Raw genomic sequence first — 15,550 nt, forward strand, 5'->3', positions numbered from 1 at the left:
AATCAGGCTAAGTGTGATGCTCCCCATAGTCGAAAAGCTTGCTGACTGGACTCATACGAAAAACAACTGCTCGAGTGAGATACAGGAGGATCAGTGCCTGCCCATGGAACCATAGCATGGGAAGAGCCAGTACCTATAGGAGAGGGGAAAACATGGGGAGCAAATTGGCTATATTAGAAAAAACACATATAAACACATTCAACTACAGATCCAAAAACAATTCACTATGCTGTGTAAATACCTAACTGAAGTAGCATTACACACGTATGCAGTACTGGGGAGGTGCTGCATTGTTGGAGGTACTTTCTTTCAGATCAGTTGTTAAACTGGGGGCCCAATCTGCCTGTTCCTGTAGTTCAGGTGGGTGTTAAAGCTCCCAGCCTCTTCCAGTGTTCTGTCCAACATTCCTCCCTTAGCCAATACCACCAAAAACGGGCTAACTGGTTATTCACCTTGTTGCTGTTTGTGGAACTTTGCTGCATGCAAAATGGCTGCCATGTTTACACACATAATTACACATTGTAATTCAGTGTGTATGAAGCTCTGTGGGATGTTCTGAAAGATGTGACTACGTGTTATATAAATGCAAGTGCTTATGCTTTTAAAATGTTATTTCAAACATACTAAAAACTGTTTCACATCTTAATTGAGGTACTGAAATACATGGGGCGTAATAAACTACTAATTTCCCTGTCACCCTCCTGTATTCAAACTACTAACAAGGTATTAGTAACATGAAGTAGCAAGAGTTATTTTCACAGGCAGCTTAACTGGGCAATTCACGAGGAGCAGTACTCTGCTAAAAGAAAATAATGGCATGGTTGGAAAGATCACGGCAGGTGTACTGAGCTGTTGGTTGGAGACTGGTACTTCAGACTGCAGTTTGCAGCCAGTAACACCCAATGCTGCGAGCTTGCATTCCTGTGGCCAGGAGAAGTGCCGCTAAGTTATAAATGTTTTGAGGGCACAGCGGGAGCATCTGCGCTCTTAAATCATCAAAAACCCGACTTCAGTTATATAAAAGGCCAACTGAGGAGGCCCCTGTAGATTTTTTAAAATTTGGCCGACATCATACTGGACTTGTATTCCATACAAGGTGGAGGGGGGGAAGCAAGAGAGGAATCACATCATACTGTTGCTTTCCAGAGCCACATCAGAATCTGGAGTTATACTGTCACTTTTGCATCACTGCAAAACATCAACTCACAGCAACACAAAAGCGATTGCATAACTGCACCCTCAAATCTAAATGATTTTTAAAAAATGCGTATTAATGGATTTCCAGTGGCATTGCTCAGAGCAATATGGGTGATGTGCTGTTTTGTAAGGATGGGGGTGTTATGCCATGTAATGCACAATGTATTATTCTGCTGCTAAGATGGAGCTATGCTCCTTTGAGGTCACAGAGTCTAATTGTTATTAAGTAAATACACCATCAGTTCAGAGATCAATTGTCATTTGACGAGGGAACTGTTGTGCTGTACAGGTTGGAAAACGTTTGTACATTTCAAACTAAATTTTACACCTAGCATTAAATGATTGCCTTTCTTGCTGATTTTGTTTTTCTTAATGTCACTTACATCTGTAACAAAGCATGACAGACAAAACACATACTGGATGCTTAAAAAAAGGACACATTTAGGTTAAACCAAATGTAATAAATAATAATTTGATCAGAGTTCAAACTAACAATGACAGAAGCTTCAGAAGTGCAATGGGACTCAGAAGCTGGAATAAAGGTTAAACATTCTAAGTTACCCTGAGTGAGTAACGGCACTGTCTAATGTAGTGCTAAGCCATACAGACTTGAAGGTCCTGGGGTTCACAGCACTTCATTGAATTAATCGGTGTTTTATTGTTGTGATTATCAAGTTTTTGCTACATAAAATAACAAATTATGCTTTTTCATTAAAACATTTTGCTTTACAACAGTAAGCTAGCTCTTCTAACGTGTTACTCTGCAACAGTTGAAAATTTGATAAATTGGGAGAAGGGGAATGCCTCGTGAAGCCCTGAAACTTAACACCTGCTATTTGAAATTGAAACATGCCAAATGGCCTCAAGACCCAAGAATAAGACATGAAAATCAATTAACTCAGAATCCATTATTAACAGCTCCTAAAAGCTTACACCTTCAAACATCTACAGCAGCATCCTGTGCCAGATTCTGCAACACGACAGCCTCTGCTGTTTTGGAAAATTGTTTTGTATAATGTGTGCACAGAGTGATTTGAGGAGTGCTCTCGGCTACTGATTATTTTCCTAACTTTTGAAACAATCAATGCAAAACTCTGACATTTTTCCTCATAGAGTGAGCCTTCATAAAGGGAAGCAATGATTATTTTTATTATCTCTCCCTTAATAATAGTTTATTTTCAACCTTGGTGGCCTTTCACACTCTGGGCCTTTGTCCTGCATCCAAAGCTTCTCACTGATACACCTGCCTGATTACTATTAAACAGTGTACATCAGTTCAGACATGTATGGGATTTCACTCCTCTAATACAGTGAACAAAATTATATTAACTCTCAACAAGTGAACGGACCTGTAACAGAAATCGTAAAAGTCAGATGGGGCGATGAGAGCAATAACATACCTGGTGTCAAAGGGAAGCCGCTCTGTGTTGTACCTGTTGAGGCAAAGTCTGCAAACCCTCCAAATTGTTCAGGTACCTCACCTACAAGGCAAACAAAACAGTAACTTTGCCACTTAGAAATTAGTCTTAAAAAGGAAAGCTTGTTCCTAATACTAATTAAATTAATTGTAGGTTATAGTCACTTCTGTGTTGTGTGCCTTTCAAACTTGGGTCAGGATCTGACTCCGGAACTCAGCAATGTCCTTTCGGGGAAGCTGTCTCACATTGCTTGCATCCAACACTACATGGAGTAAAACTCCTGGGCAATTTACAACTTGGAGAAGAGGGTTTTCTTTTAGAAAATGGTTTGATTCTGAAGCTGTTTCTTTCCGCGCCCTCAAAGCGTCCAAAATTTGCCAGTGGTGTGGTTTGGTATGGGTGTGTAAGTACGCATGCACAGAGCTCTCTCCCGATGCTCAGAGTGTTACCCGTGACACAGCCTGCTGTATGGGTGTTGCTCGTTGTGAACTGCAGTCTGCAGACCAGTATCAGTATAATTGCAGCCTCAAACAACACTTCAGTAATTATATGCTTTAAGTAATAATTTAGGTTTTTTTTGGAATTAAACCTACATCAAGAGCTTGGAAGGGTATTGATCCTTCGAAGACCCCTGGAGGCCTCACCTATAGGCTGCAGATAAGTTTCATCGTACAGTATATAGGAATTTAAATGTAGTTCCCTCCCTCCCTGATCAAGTCCAGATATCCAAATCAGCGATAGGTTCAGAAAATAAAAACAAACCCAGCCCCCAAGGCTAGTGTAGAAAACCCATTAACATGTTTATACATCATCTGTTATCTAACTAATCCCTACTGTCCCACTGAAAACAGTGGCACAGAACATCAATCAAAACACCACAGATTAATTGGGTTCTAACAGACCAGCTTTTACCCTTTTGACCATAATTATGATGAAAATTTTGAGATGTTTTCTGTTTCAAGTAGTTTTAACGCCTCAACTGCTGGCAGGTCCAGGGAAGTATCAGTCTCCCTGAGCTGGCCAGTTTTGGTGACTTTTCAGCTTACACGATGTGGTACTGAAACAAACACTAGTATTACAGTAATAAAACTAATCAAGTGTCATCAGCAGCTTTATTAGATATTGATGCAAATATACCTGCCAGGAATCGTCACTGGATATCAATCAAGAGTGGGAACCTTGGCTGATTTCCCCCTCCCAGCACAGAAGCGCTGGGGCTAAATGTAGTACCTGAACTGGTGCCCCAGCTGAGAACGGCTAATTTAGTGACCAGGAATCAAACCTGACATCTTCTAGTCTGTTTACAGACTAGAAGATGTCAGCTTTGATTCCTGTTCACTGGGCAGTGCATATACCCATTGAGCCACTGGAGAACCATTAAATACATATTCAAGGCTTGCAATGTCAATTGAACCTGGGAGGAACGTTGCATCCCATTTGCTGTACTGAATACTAATTCTTCGATACAGTAATTATAAATGTTCAGCACCTTTTTAAAAAAAAATTCATGTTGAAATGATGGAAAATTTGACAATATGTAGCCCCACTAATGAAACCTGCCTCCCCTCCCCCCAATTCTCAGGAGCACTTGATTAGAACCTACATGCATAATTATTAAACCATTTCTTCTGCAGGTATCTGACAGGTCACTTTAAAACATGGTAAGTTATAAACTGTATTAACAGTTAAGATTCAGGTTCAGCTCAAACTATAATATCCAATTTGCATGGATTGTGATGCATCATCTTTGCCTGCAGTGCTTATGAACCACTCAGGTGGGAAGGAAACATCTGTACAGCCATCGAGTGCACAGGGGGACAATGTCCAACATCTGGTACTATTTCTAAAAAACCATCAGATAGCTGCAAGACATCCTGCCCATCTGCCGCATTGAAACACACTGATTATTCAAATGCAGTACGACTCCTTTGTATAAATGGCTCAGGAGCAATGATATGTAAAATCGGAATGCCTTTTTAAAGTGAGTGTATGGTATAATGAGTGTATTAGTTTTAAGGACTCTTGCACGCTTCCTTACACAATTTGGCCATCTTGCTACAAATAAAAATGCTTTATATGATGCCTTGTCGACTGATTATTCACGAGCATAGTCTGTTGTACTTGTGAGTGAAAGGGATGCTGGAGATTTCATTTAACTGTGAAATTCTGCTTTTCCATTTACAGCTTTACAGACCCTGGATATCTTGCTCACCACAAAACTACTTACAGCAGCCCATCGCCAGTCTTACTCAGTGTATTTATACAAATGGATTGCAAAATGAATCACACAAAACACTTTGCTTTAAAATTATGCGATTAGCTTCTTGTATGATACTCATCGCCTTAAATTGTTTCCACAAGTGACAGACCTGTAACCCCCTGTACTTCACTTCAGATCATGCAGCTTAAAACCATCTCTTCAGGTACATCCCAGGTTTAGAATCGTGCTGTTGAGTGATTTCCACAGTTCAAATGGAGATTGAAAATCATCCCCCATTACACTGCACCTAAAATCCTAGTGCTAGCACTACAATACCCACTACAGCAGAACGACTCTATGGTGTTCATTCATGCTAAGAGTTTTTTTTAAAATCCTAAATTCTCGCAAAGTTTGACATAAATGCAAACTGCAAAATAAGTTGATGTGGGTGAACTGTACTGAAAGCTTTAGCAGTGTAGCAGAAACACGACCAGAAGATACAAAGCAAAGTAAGAAATTCAAACCTCAAATGATTAATTAAGTATAAAAGCATTTAAATAGTCAAGAGGAAAACTGGTTATCGTACAGGGTCAGAAAATGCCAGCAAAATCACAGGGGAATTTTTTTAAAAAAATGAAATCTACAGGGAATCTGAAGGAGAGTCTGGATATAATCTTATTGATAAGAATCTCTATTAAATAATGTTTCTAAAAGCAGAGGCATAATGCACACATTGGAGACACGTTAGGTTTGATCTCTGGTTTATGTCGAGTTAGCTGATAGTCACTCATAGCAGCAGTTAGGTGCCACAAAATTCCTGCAACTCCATGCTGGTGGAAAGGTGGGGGGAAATCAGTTGGGGTTCCCGCTCCTGATCGATATCCAGTAATTCCCGCTGGAAAACGTGCGTGTGGACGTTGGGCAAAGGCTGGATTGGGCTCAGATGCGACATGCTCTGTGATCATGTAACCATACGTGAAGGATTGCGACTCAGAGCTTTTGGCAGAGATGGAACTGGACATCTACAAGCAATCGAGGTGGGGAAGGGGGGGGGGGGGGGAGGAGAAGAGGGAGAGGGAAAGAAAAGAAGGGGAGAAAAGCAACATATTTTGGAGCTACCAAAATAGTCCCCTTTCTATAGGCTTGTTTTCAACCCCAATGCAAAAGGATCCACATTTCGATTGGTGTTGGGTGGGCGTTGACTACAAACAGGCCAAAACATTAAGCTATAGATCCGATTGATGGAGCTACCATGTGTCAGCCGTGGCTCAGTGGTAGCACTCTCACCTCTGAGTCAGAAGGTGGTGGGTTCAAGTCCCACTCCAGAGACTTGAGCACATAATCTAGGCTGGCACTCCAGTGCAGTACTGAGGGATTGCTGTACTGTCGGAGGTGCCGTCTTTCGGATGAGATGTTAAACCGAGGCCCCGTCTGCCCTCTCAGGTGGACCTAAAAGATCCCAAAGCACAATTTCAAAGAATCATACGGCACAGAAGGAGGCCATTCAGCCCAACGAGTCCATGCCAGACGAAAAAGAGCTATCCAGCTTTAATCCCACTTTCCAGCACTTGGTCAGTAGCCCTGTAGGTTAGGGCACTTCAAGTGCACATCCAAGTACTTTTCAAATGAGTTGAGGGTTTCTGCCTCGACCACCCTTTCAGGCAGTGAGTTCCAGACCCCCACCACCCTCTGGGTGAAAAAAATTCTCCTCAGCTCCCCTCTAATCCTTCTACCAGTCACTTTAAATCTATGCCCACTGCTCACTGACCCATCTGCTAAGGGAAATAGGTCCTCTCTATCTAGTTCAGTCATAATTTTATACACCTCAATTAAATCTCCCCTCAGCCTTCTTTGTTCCAAAAAAAACAACGCCAGCCTATCCAATCTTTTCTCATAGCTAAAATTCTCCAGCCCTAGCAACATCCTCGTAAATCTCCTCTTTACCGTCTCTGGTGCAATCACATCTTTCCTGTAATGTGGTGACTAGAACTGTACGCAGTACTCAAGCTGTGGCCTAACCAATGTTTATACAGTTCTAGCATAACCTCCCAGCTCTTACGTTCTATGCCTCGGCTAATAAAGGAAAGTATCCCGTATGCCTTTTTAACCATCTTATCCAAGGTCCAAGGTCCCTTTGTTCTTCTACACCTCTCAGTATCCTCCCATTTATTGTGTACTCCCTTGCCTTGTTTGCCTTCCCCAAATGCATTACCTCACACTTCTCTGGATTGAATTCCATTTGCCATTTTTCTGCCCACCTGACCATTGATATCTTCCTGCAGTCTGCAGCTTTCCTCCTCACTATCAACCACATGGCCAATTTTTGTATCATCTGCAAACTTCTTGATCAAGCCCCCCACATTCAAGTCCAAATCATTTATACCACAAAAAGCAAGGGACCTACTACTGAACCTTGCGGAACCCCACTGGAAACAGCCTTCCAGTCGCAAAACACCAGTCAACCATTACCCTTTGCTTCCAGCCACCGAGCCAATTTTGGATCCAACTAGCCACTTTCCCTTGAATCCCTTGGGCTTTTACTTTTTTGATCAATCTGCCATGTGGGACCTTGACAAAAGCCTTGCTAAAATCCATATCCTTGCATCAAATGCGTTACCCTCATCGACCTTCCTTGTTACCTCCTCAAAAAATTCAATCAAGTTAGTCAGACATGACTTTCCCTTAACAAATCCGAAAAAAAGAGCAAGGGAGTCACACCCAATATTAATTCCTCAGCCATCATCACTAAAAACAAACAATCTGGTCATATTGTTGTTTGTGGGACCTTGCTGTGTGCAAATTGGCTGCCGCACTTCCTACATTAGAACAATAACTACGCTTCATTGGCTGTAAAGTGCTTTGGGACTTTCCGAGGCTGTGAAAGGCGCTCTATAACTGCAAGTCTTTCTTTCTTATCATATTTTAATTTTGATTCACACAGCTTGACTAGGCCCTATACTCATTTTAGGGACAGGACCATCTTCATTGGTGTTGGCAGAGCTGCTGCCCTTTTCAGTGTAGCAGCAGCTATTTAAGGAAACAGAATTCCAGTTTCTTTGCCTTATTTTAAGGTTTGGGATTAGATAAATAACAGAGAGGTAAAGAAAATAACCAATTTCTTTGGGGCCTGTCAAAAATTGCCTACTGTTTTCCTACTGACCCCAGTTACGCACAACATGCAATCTCTCCCTTGCACCATTATACAGTACTGTTCCAGTAACGGACCCAAGATCAGACAGTGAAACAATTCTAGCAGAACCACTGAAAATGTTGGCCATGGTCCACATCATGTGATCTGCTGGTCCCACCCGTCTGCTACCCCCAAGTCATTCTCCATCTTAGCTATCTCCAGGTAGAGTGGCATCAACTAACAGACCAATCAAAATGCAGGAAATGTGGGCCAATGGACCAGAATGCAGAAAAATGACAACTAGACGGACTTGTTTTTATATATATATGTGAGGGTCTCACATAAGTGCAGTTCCCAAGTAGTATTCTGTCCACAGTATTCAGCAAAGTAAGCGTAAAAGTTCCCACTCAATGCAGATTTTTTTTTGTGACTAATTTTTTTCCCCCTGTGGCTGGATACCAGTTTTTTCAGGTGACAAATGTTCCTGAGGTACCAAGTTTTAATTAAAAGTAAGGCAGAATCGCTGGAAGCATGCAGCAGGTGCAGTGCCCCCAAACAACGCAATGATTGGAAACTGGCACATGCCCCAATTGTTTTCAGATAAGGAATAAAGAGTCAGCTGCCTCATGAAAAAGGCTCCAGTAACTTAACTGATCAGTGTTGCTGTTCAATACTGAGGGCTCAGGTGTACCATGAAGGAAAAATCAGTGTCAACATTACCTGTGGAGGGAGTCTGACTGGGTCCAAATCCTGTGTCAAAGAGTAGATCCACCAGGTCATTCTGTGACTTGCTGTTAGCTGTGCTTGGTGCTGAAGTCTAGATAGAAGGAGACATACAGAGACAATAAGAAAGAAGCTCTAAACCACCGGGCAGGTGAGGTGATCAGATCTCTCTTTGTCTGGACTGTGCTTGCTGCATTTTGTGAGCACAGGGTTCTTAAGAATACCACACTCTGTATACTTGTTTAGTTTGTTGACTTATTAGCACATGATTTCTGTTACTGCATACGAATAAAAAATGTTTTCTGCAAGGAGAGCATTGTTCTCCTTTGAATAGCTGACAGTCTTTCTGAAGTTAGGACAGGGTGCTCTCCGAAGTCTGTCAGCATTTGCGGAAGGACCCATACTCTCAAAGGTTTGAAGACCACCACTCTAAGGCATTATAAGTAGGGCAATCAGTAGGACAATGTTCACCCCACACTGTACTTGTACACAATTTAAGAAGAAAAACACCCATCATTACCTTACGTCTCAATTACTCCAGTTGAATCCCATTACGACACACTGGACTACCATGATACCATGTAATGCACAATGAATACCCTGCAGCTACGTATCTTAATGTATCCCTTTAAACGAGGGTCCTTGAGCCATAAAGCCTGGCCACCCACCCCGAGCACCAGCAATCTGGCCCTTTAGCCCCAGGCAACTTAGTCCTAATCGAAATTATTTTCGATTTGCTAGTTTGGAAAAAGTTGTTATTAGCACCATGGCCTCATCGGTGATTAAAGTCCCAAACCAGAACACCAAGACCCGTTAATATCAGCAACTCCGATATATCTGTAAATTAATGGGAATGTGTAACCCAAGGCTCCAAGGTATGGACCAAAGCAGCCCACAGAGACAAAAACCTTGGATGTCCCTGCATAAGACCAGACGATGTAACTGATGTGCCTTCCGGAGGTCAGTGTGAGGTTAATTGCTCTGGGCGGATCCTCAAGTCAATTAGAGTAGGGTTTTTAACCCCTGAATTATTATTTTTAAAAAATATGTAACTCCTAAAGTTCATTCGAAGGCTGTCATTGGTTGGCGGTGAAGCTTCTCAGAAGATTGGAAATGACTGACTTCCTTAAGTTTACAAAAGATTCTTCCTGGGTCCAAACTGAAGACTATAACCGGTAGATAAGGCACAAATGAACTTCTTTAGTAAAACTAGTCCCTCAGATCCAGTAATAAATTTGATGGTACGTTTTTCAACTGCTTTTGTTTTTTAAATGCAATACTTGAACAGAATAAAACATTCTGACAATATGGTAAAACACATGCATAGCACTAAGGCAAGTCATTTAGTAAGGAGCTACAGGATAAACCCCTGTGAATTTCTAGACTTAGCATGATTTACTACCCACGTTTCACAATTTGGCATAAAAAATGTCCTGGAGACACTGAAAATGCTGGTTTCTGAGCAGTAACAAAATCACTTGCTCCGCATTTGCCCAATTGCCTGATTCAAAAGCAACCAAGTAACTCTCAAGGCCTAATGGACTTCACATTACAAAATAAAATGTTACAGTACACTTTAACAAAAAACAGAATATTCTTTAATTCACTTTTACATAGCAGTCAGGACTGTAAACATGAGTATGTACAGTATTTAGTGAAATGGCACTTGCCATCCCTTATGAATTTTAGGTTATTAGATGATAGAAAAAAATTACACGTTCAGAAAGAGCCTCAGGTTTGTGTGGATTATCCTTTTGTACAAACTCTCATCAAACACATGTCCGAAGCAGCGGGCTCTGGAAGCAGTCGTGGATTGTAAGGATAAGGGAAACCATCCCCATTGGCTGGTTCGCCCTTCCCAGTGCAGAAGCGCTGGGGCTAAACATAGCACCAGCTGAGATCAATTAACTCAATGACCACCACTCAAACTTAACGTCCAACAATGTGACACTAAAGTTACAACTTGTGCTGAAGTACCTATAAACATCCAGCAGGTAGCAGCAAAGACCACACATTCATCTGATGCAGATTACAAACAATAAACCCACAAAGAAATCAAGGCACCACAATTAACAACTCGATTCAACTTGAGCGTACACTGAACTGCACATCCTGCTGCGTATAGCAATCCCCTCACTCCAACACACCACAATCTAAAGTACATATTTCACAAAATAAGTAATGATGGAAAGTGCTCTATTTTGACAAAGGCAGCCCAAAAATCAGAATTACTGATTTTTGATTTTTTTCCCACCCCATCATATTTTGACTATTAATTTATTGGGGTTCACGCAGCAATCACGATTGTGAAATCTGCTGGTGGTCATTTGTTTGTCCTTATAGTTTGATTTTAATTAACAAAATTTGATGCAAGAAAGTCAGTCGGCTTATATAAAAACAGCCTTCCAATGAACAGGGTACAAGTGAGATTGCCAGAGAGGCAACATTGGGAGTATGGGGAGCAGCCCTAATCCTGGGGGGGAGGGGGTCTGCATCTCTCTCGTCCAGACGTGTGATTGTGAAACAAAACATGTTATCCACAGTCTGTAGACTTGAAAAGCACAGCTCTGTGCAATAGAGGAACTGAAGAAACCACAGCAGTGTCGTTACTAAACAGATCGAGGGTACTAAAATCAATAATCCATGGGGGGGAAAAAAATCCCACTTAAATCAATGCACTTTAATGTTGCGTAATGCACTTCTTGATGTGATGCTCTTAATTCATTACCTCAAATTGCTCCCACCACTGCTAATATTTCACCCGGCATTGTACAAATCAAATTACTCTCTCCAAACACAAGAGTTTAGAAGAACAAAAATCTGCAGTTGCAACGCTGTTTTGTTTTTCACAATAGTGCAAGTGGATGCAGCATGAAAATTTCACACAGCCACCATTACACTTCACAGAGATCCTGGCGACAACACTGCAGAGAGTCGCATTTGCTGGAACAAATAAAAGTAAGTAGAAATACCAAAACAAAACCAAACAGAGAAAAACACAATCATCATTAGCAAAGATGTAGCGAGGCAGAGAGCAAGTTTGCTGATCCCAGGATCACTGCTTTGATATAACGATTGAGAGACTGATAAAACACTTGCAGAAAGCACTGTGGTGATACACAAAACTGTTAAACAGGCTGCATGTCCCATCAGTAATATTTACCCAGGTCAATCGCACATCAGGTAATGAGCCGACATAAATCTAGCACTCAGGGGGAATCTCTACGGTTATTGCACTTAGTCATGCCCGATTGTTAACATATTGCATTAATACTGAAAAATATTCTCTGTATTGCTCTCTTCAAATATTTATAATAAATCCATTTCGTAAAGATGTGCAAAAGTTTTTGTTTTAAAACAAAATATTCTTCAGGTAGCACTGTTGCAATGCAGCGGGGTAGTTTAGCTTTGTGCTTATGGTACTGGACTAGTAATCCTAGAGGTTGAGAGTTCAAATCCCACCATGGTAAGTTGGGAAAGTGAATTCAGTAAATCTGGTAATTTGTGGGCTGGCAAGAGAAAAATAATGACGAAAGCTGCTGGATTGTCATAAAAACCCAGCTGGTTCTCTAATGTCCTTCTTAATGTTCTCAGGCCAACTAGGCAATAAATGCAGCCTTGCCAGCGTCGCTCATATCATGAGAATAAGTACATTAAAAAAAACATGAGGTGTTACAGAGGATGGAGACATGAACTCGCAGATGCAGTTCTGCACACAGTGAGGAGACAATCTCAGGCACACAGTGGCAGGGAGGTGCTGAAAACAGACTAAGCATATCAAGAGTGAAGGAGAGAGATTCAACCCCCCCCCCCCCAAACAAAACAACCATTCTCATGCAACCCAACGGCAAGTTAGGGCGGCAATGGTTGAAGCAAATTTACCTGCCCACTCAGTGGTGGGTGACACAGGACGTCCACAGACAGAAAGATACCTCCTTTCTATATTAAAAAAAATCCACATTAAGCAGCTTAATTTTTATCTTTCAAAATGTGATGCAGGTCCTTTAAAAGCATCAATACGAATCTTGCAAAGAACATTAAAAAAAGTACCAAAGAGAGCACCTCTGGTTCTATGAGGCAATGCCACTGCCTGTCGCAGTAGGACAGACCAGGAAGATCCCAGTCTGTGCTGAGTTAGCTGATCTTAGCCAGAGCAGGTTGAAGGGATGCTATAATGAGCTTCACCACCTCAGGCTAGGGAGAGAGGGGAACAGAAAGCCAATGTTCCCATTCCCAATTGCCATCCAGTGACTCCTGCTGGAAAGTGCATGCACATAGTCATGGGGTGGGGGGGGGGGGGGGGGGGGTAGCGTGCTTGGTTGTAATACCCAATGGTTGGATAGCCTGTTGACACTCAATGTCCAGGTTTACACATGAGGACTGGGAGGTTGGGAGAGGTATGAAGGGGTACCACTGCCTGTGGAACTATGCCTGGTGTCTTCAGGAATGGGGTTGGGGAGGTGGGGGGGGGGGGGGGGGGGGGGGAGGGAGGAGAACGAGGAAATTGGAGCAGATACAATTTAAACGGTAACATTTCAGGTTGGCTAACCAAGGTTTTTTTTTAATATAGCCAAACTGATAAACTGAAAATTACACATCTGATATCTTCAATTACAAGTGCTTCAAAGCAAACAAGAAGAGTAATTACCAAAAAGCCAAAGTGCAAATACACAGACCTAGCAAGCTGCAGTTTCCAGAATTTGTATTAAGTCAGTTCCCACCTTTGCTGTGGACTTTGCCGCAGAGCTTAACTCTGAGCTGGGACTGTCTCCCGTGTAATGGGCTGCAGCGCCGAGGTCAACTGTTTTGGAAGGTACCCCGGACCGTTTATGCCGGGTGGTGGTGGTCTCTGTTGCCTGGGTGATGTGGATTGATTTGGTCGTCACTGTCTCCTCTTCGTCTTTGTATTCGGACTTTCCAACCTTGCCATGGTTTCTGGACCTTCTGTCCTCCTCGCTATCGCTGAAATTTAAAACAATATTTACTGCAGCAACCAAATGCATATTGGAGTGAATAAAAAGCAGGTGGTTATAATGCAACAGAGTAGAGCTAATCAGGTCAAAAACATCTGAAATGAAGCACAAGCAATGAAATCCTCAGGACGTTGAAATAATGTTACATATAGTGGGGTACGGTTGTGTAGTGCTTATATGGCTGGACTAGCAACCCAGAGAACGTGAGTTCAAATTCCACCATTGTCAATTTGAGAATTTGAATTCAGTTTAAAAAACAAATCTGGAAACAAAAAGCTGTAAAAGGTACCTGTACCATGAAGCTGTCGGATTGTCCTTTAGGGAAAGAGACCTGCTGACCTTACGCGGTCTGGCCTAGATGTGACTTCAGTCCCACATCAAAGTGCTTGACTCTTAACTGACCTCTCCAGTGGCCCAGCAAGCTACTCAGTTGTATCAAACCACTACCTGCAGTTGAAGAAAGCGGCCCACCACCACCTTTTCAGGGCAATTAGGGATGGGCAATAAATGCCAGTCTTGCCAGCGATACCCACATCCAGTGAATGAATAATATTTTTTTTAAATCATTACACTGTCGAACGGATTTTAGGATATGCAGCAAGCTATTTGATTTGAGACTGTATTCTCTATTTCCACTGCTAACTGCTATGAGGACTGCTGAGTTTTGCCATCCAGATTTGTAGCAAGTGACAGAACAGGATTTTACAAGTAAATACATGGTAGAAAAGAGGAATTTCCCTGTAAAATGAAACACTTTACAAGGACATATTCATTAAGAATACACTCACTCATCAGCAATGCAAGACAAACGATTTCTTAATCATAACTGGTGACCATCAGTGGACAAGATCTACAAGTTAACCTCCTGTATTAAAAGTGGTAACCAATATCTACTACAACTGAGCAAAAAAAATGAACTGGTCATTCACTGTTGTTTGACATGTTGCTGGTGCAGCTTTGAAATCCAAAGGTAACTATTTATATCCAGCTCCATGCACCCTAACCTTATTTATACTTGTGCACGTGATGGTGATCTGTGGCTCAAACATTCGATAATGTCCCTTTCTTTCACAAAGAGCTCATCACCTCCTATATGTAATGCACTGCTTTAATCTGTACTAATCTGCACATTCAGCACTGCCTCACAGGCATGAAATGGAAGGAGGGCACCAAAGATGAGAAATAAGTGCATGTTAAATCTATTCATGTGTCAAAAATAATACTTAATGTCCAGTTTATTGATTATTAAAACTTTGAACAAAAAATAAAAGTTGGTCTACATGATCATTAAGATTTCAAACTTTAAGATCAGGTTCATGCACTCTAGGTTCACACAAGCAGACAAATGACCTCAGTTCTAAAAACATTTTTATGAATAACATTCTTCGGGATGCAGGTGTCGCTGGCAAGGCCGGCATATTGCCTATACCTAGTTGCCCTCGAGAAATGGGCCGCCTTCTCGAACCGCTGCAGTCCATGTGGTAAAGGTATTCCCACAATGGTGTTAGGTAGGGAGTTCCAGGATTTTGACCCAGCGTCGGGATGGTGTGTGACTTGGAGGGGATGGTGTTCCCATGCACCTGTTGCCCTTATCCTTCTACGTGCTGCTGAAGAAGTCTTGGCAACTTGCTGCAGTGTATCCTGCACAGTGCAGCCATCGAACACCGGTGTGGAGGAAGTGGATGTTTAAGCCAGTGGATGAGGTGCCGATCAAGCAGACTGCTTTGTCCTGGATGGTGTCGAGCTTCATGAGTGTTGTAGCAGCAGCACCCATCCAGGCAACTGGAGAGTATCGCAAAACACACCCGACTTTTGTCTTGTAGGTGATGGAGAGGCTTTGAGGAGTCAGGTGAGCCACTTATCACAGACAACCAAGCCTCTGACCTGCTACAGTAGCCACAGCATTTAT

General features: G+C 42.0%; 1 protein-coding gene across 5 annotated transcripts in view; it reads right to left on the bottom strand.

Moving 5' to 3' along the window:
- clint1a (clathrin interactor 1a) overlaps positions 1 to 15,550 on the bottom strand; it is a 177,989-nt gene that overhangs the window by 21,885 nt on the left and 140,554 nt on the right. For 4 of the 5 annotated variants that reach the window (XM_067996537.1, XM_067996534.1, XM_067996535.1 and 1 more), the window contains 3 exons: positions 13,390 to 13,630; positions 8,666 to 8,762; positions 2,598 to 2,678 (listed from right to left, as the gene is read on the bottom strand). In XM_067996537.1, the coding sequence (XP_067852638.1) occupies positions 2,598 to 2,678; positions 8,666 to 8,762; positions 13,390 to 13,630 (419 nt within the window). The remainder of the gene's footprint in view (positions 1 to 2,597; positions 2,679 to 8,665; positions 8,763 to 13,389; positions 13,631 to 15,550) is intronic. The other variant, XM_067996538.1, reaches the window with a different exon arrangement.

The sequence above is a fragment of the Heptranchias perlo genome, chromosome 14 (genome assembly GCF_035084215.1).
Source record: "Heptranchias perlo isolate sHepPer1 chromosome 14, sHepPer1.hap1, whole genome shotgun sequence".
NCBI classification, from domain to species: Eukaryota; Metazoa; Chordata; class Chondrichthyes; order Hexanchiformes; family Hexanchidae; genus Heptranchias; species Heptranchias perlo.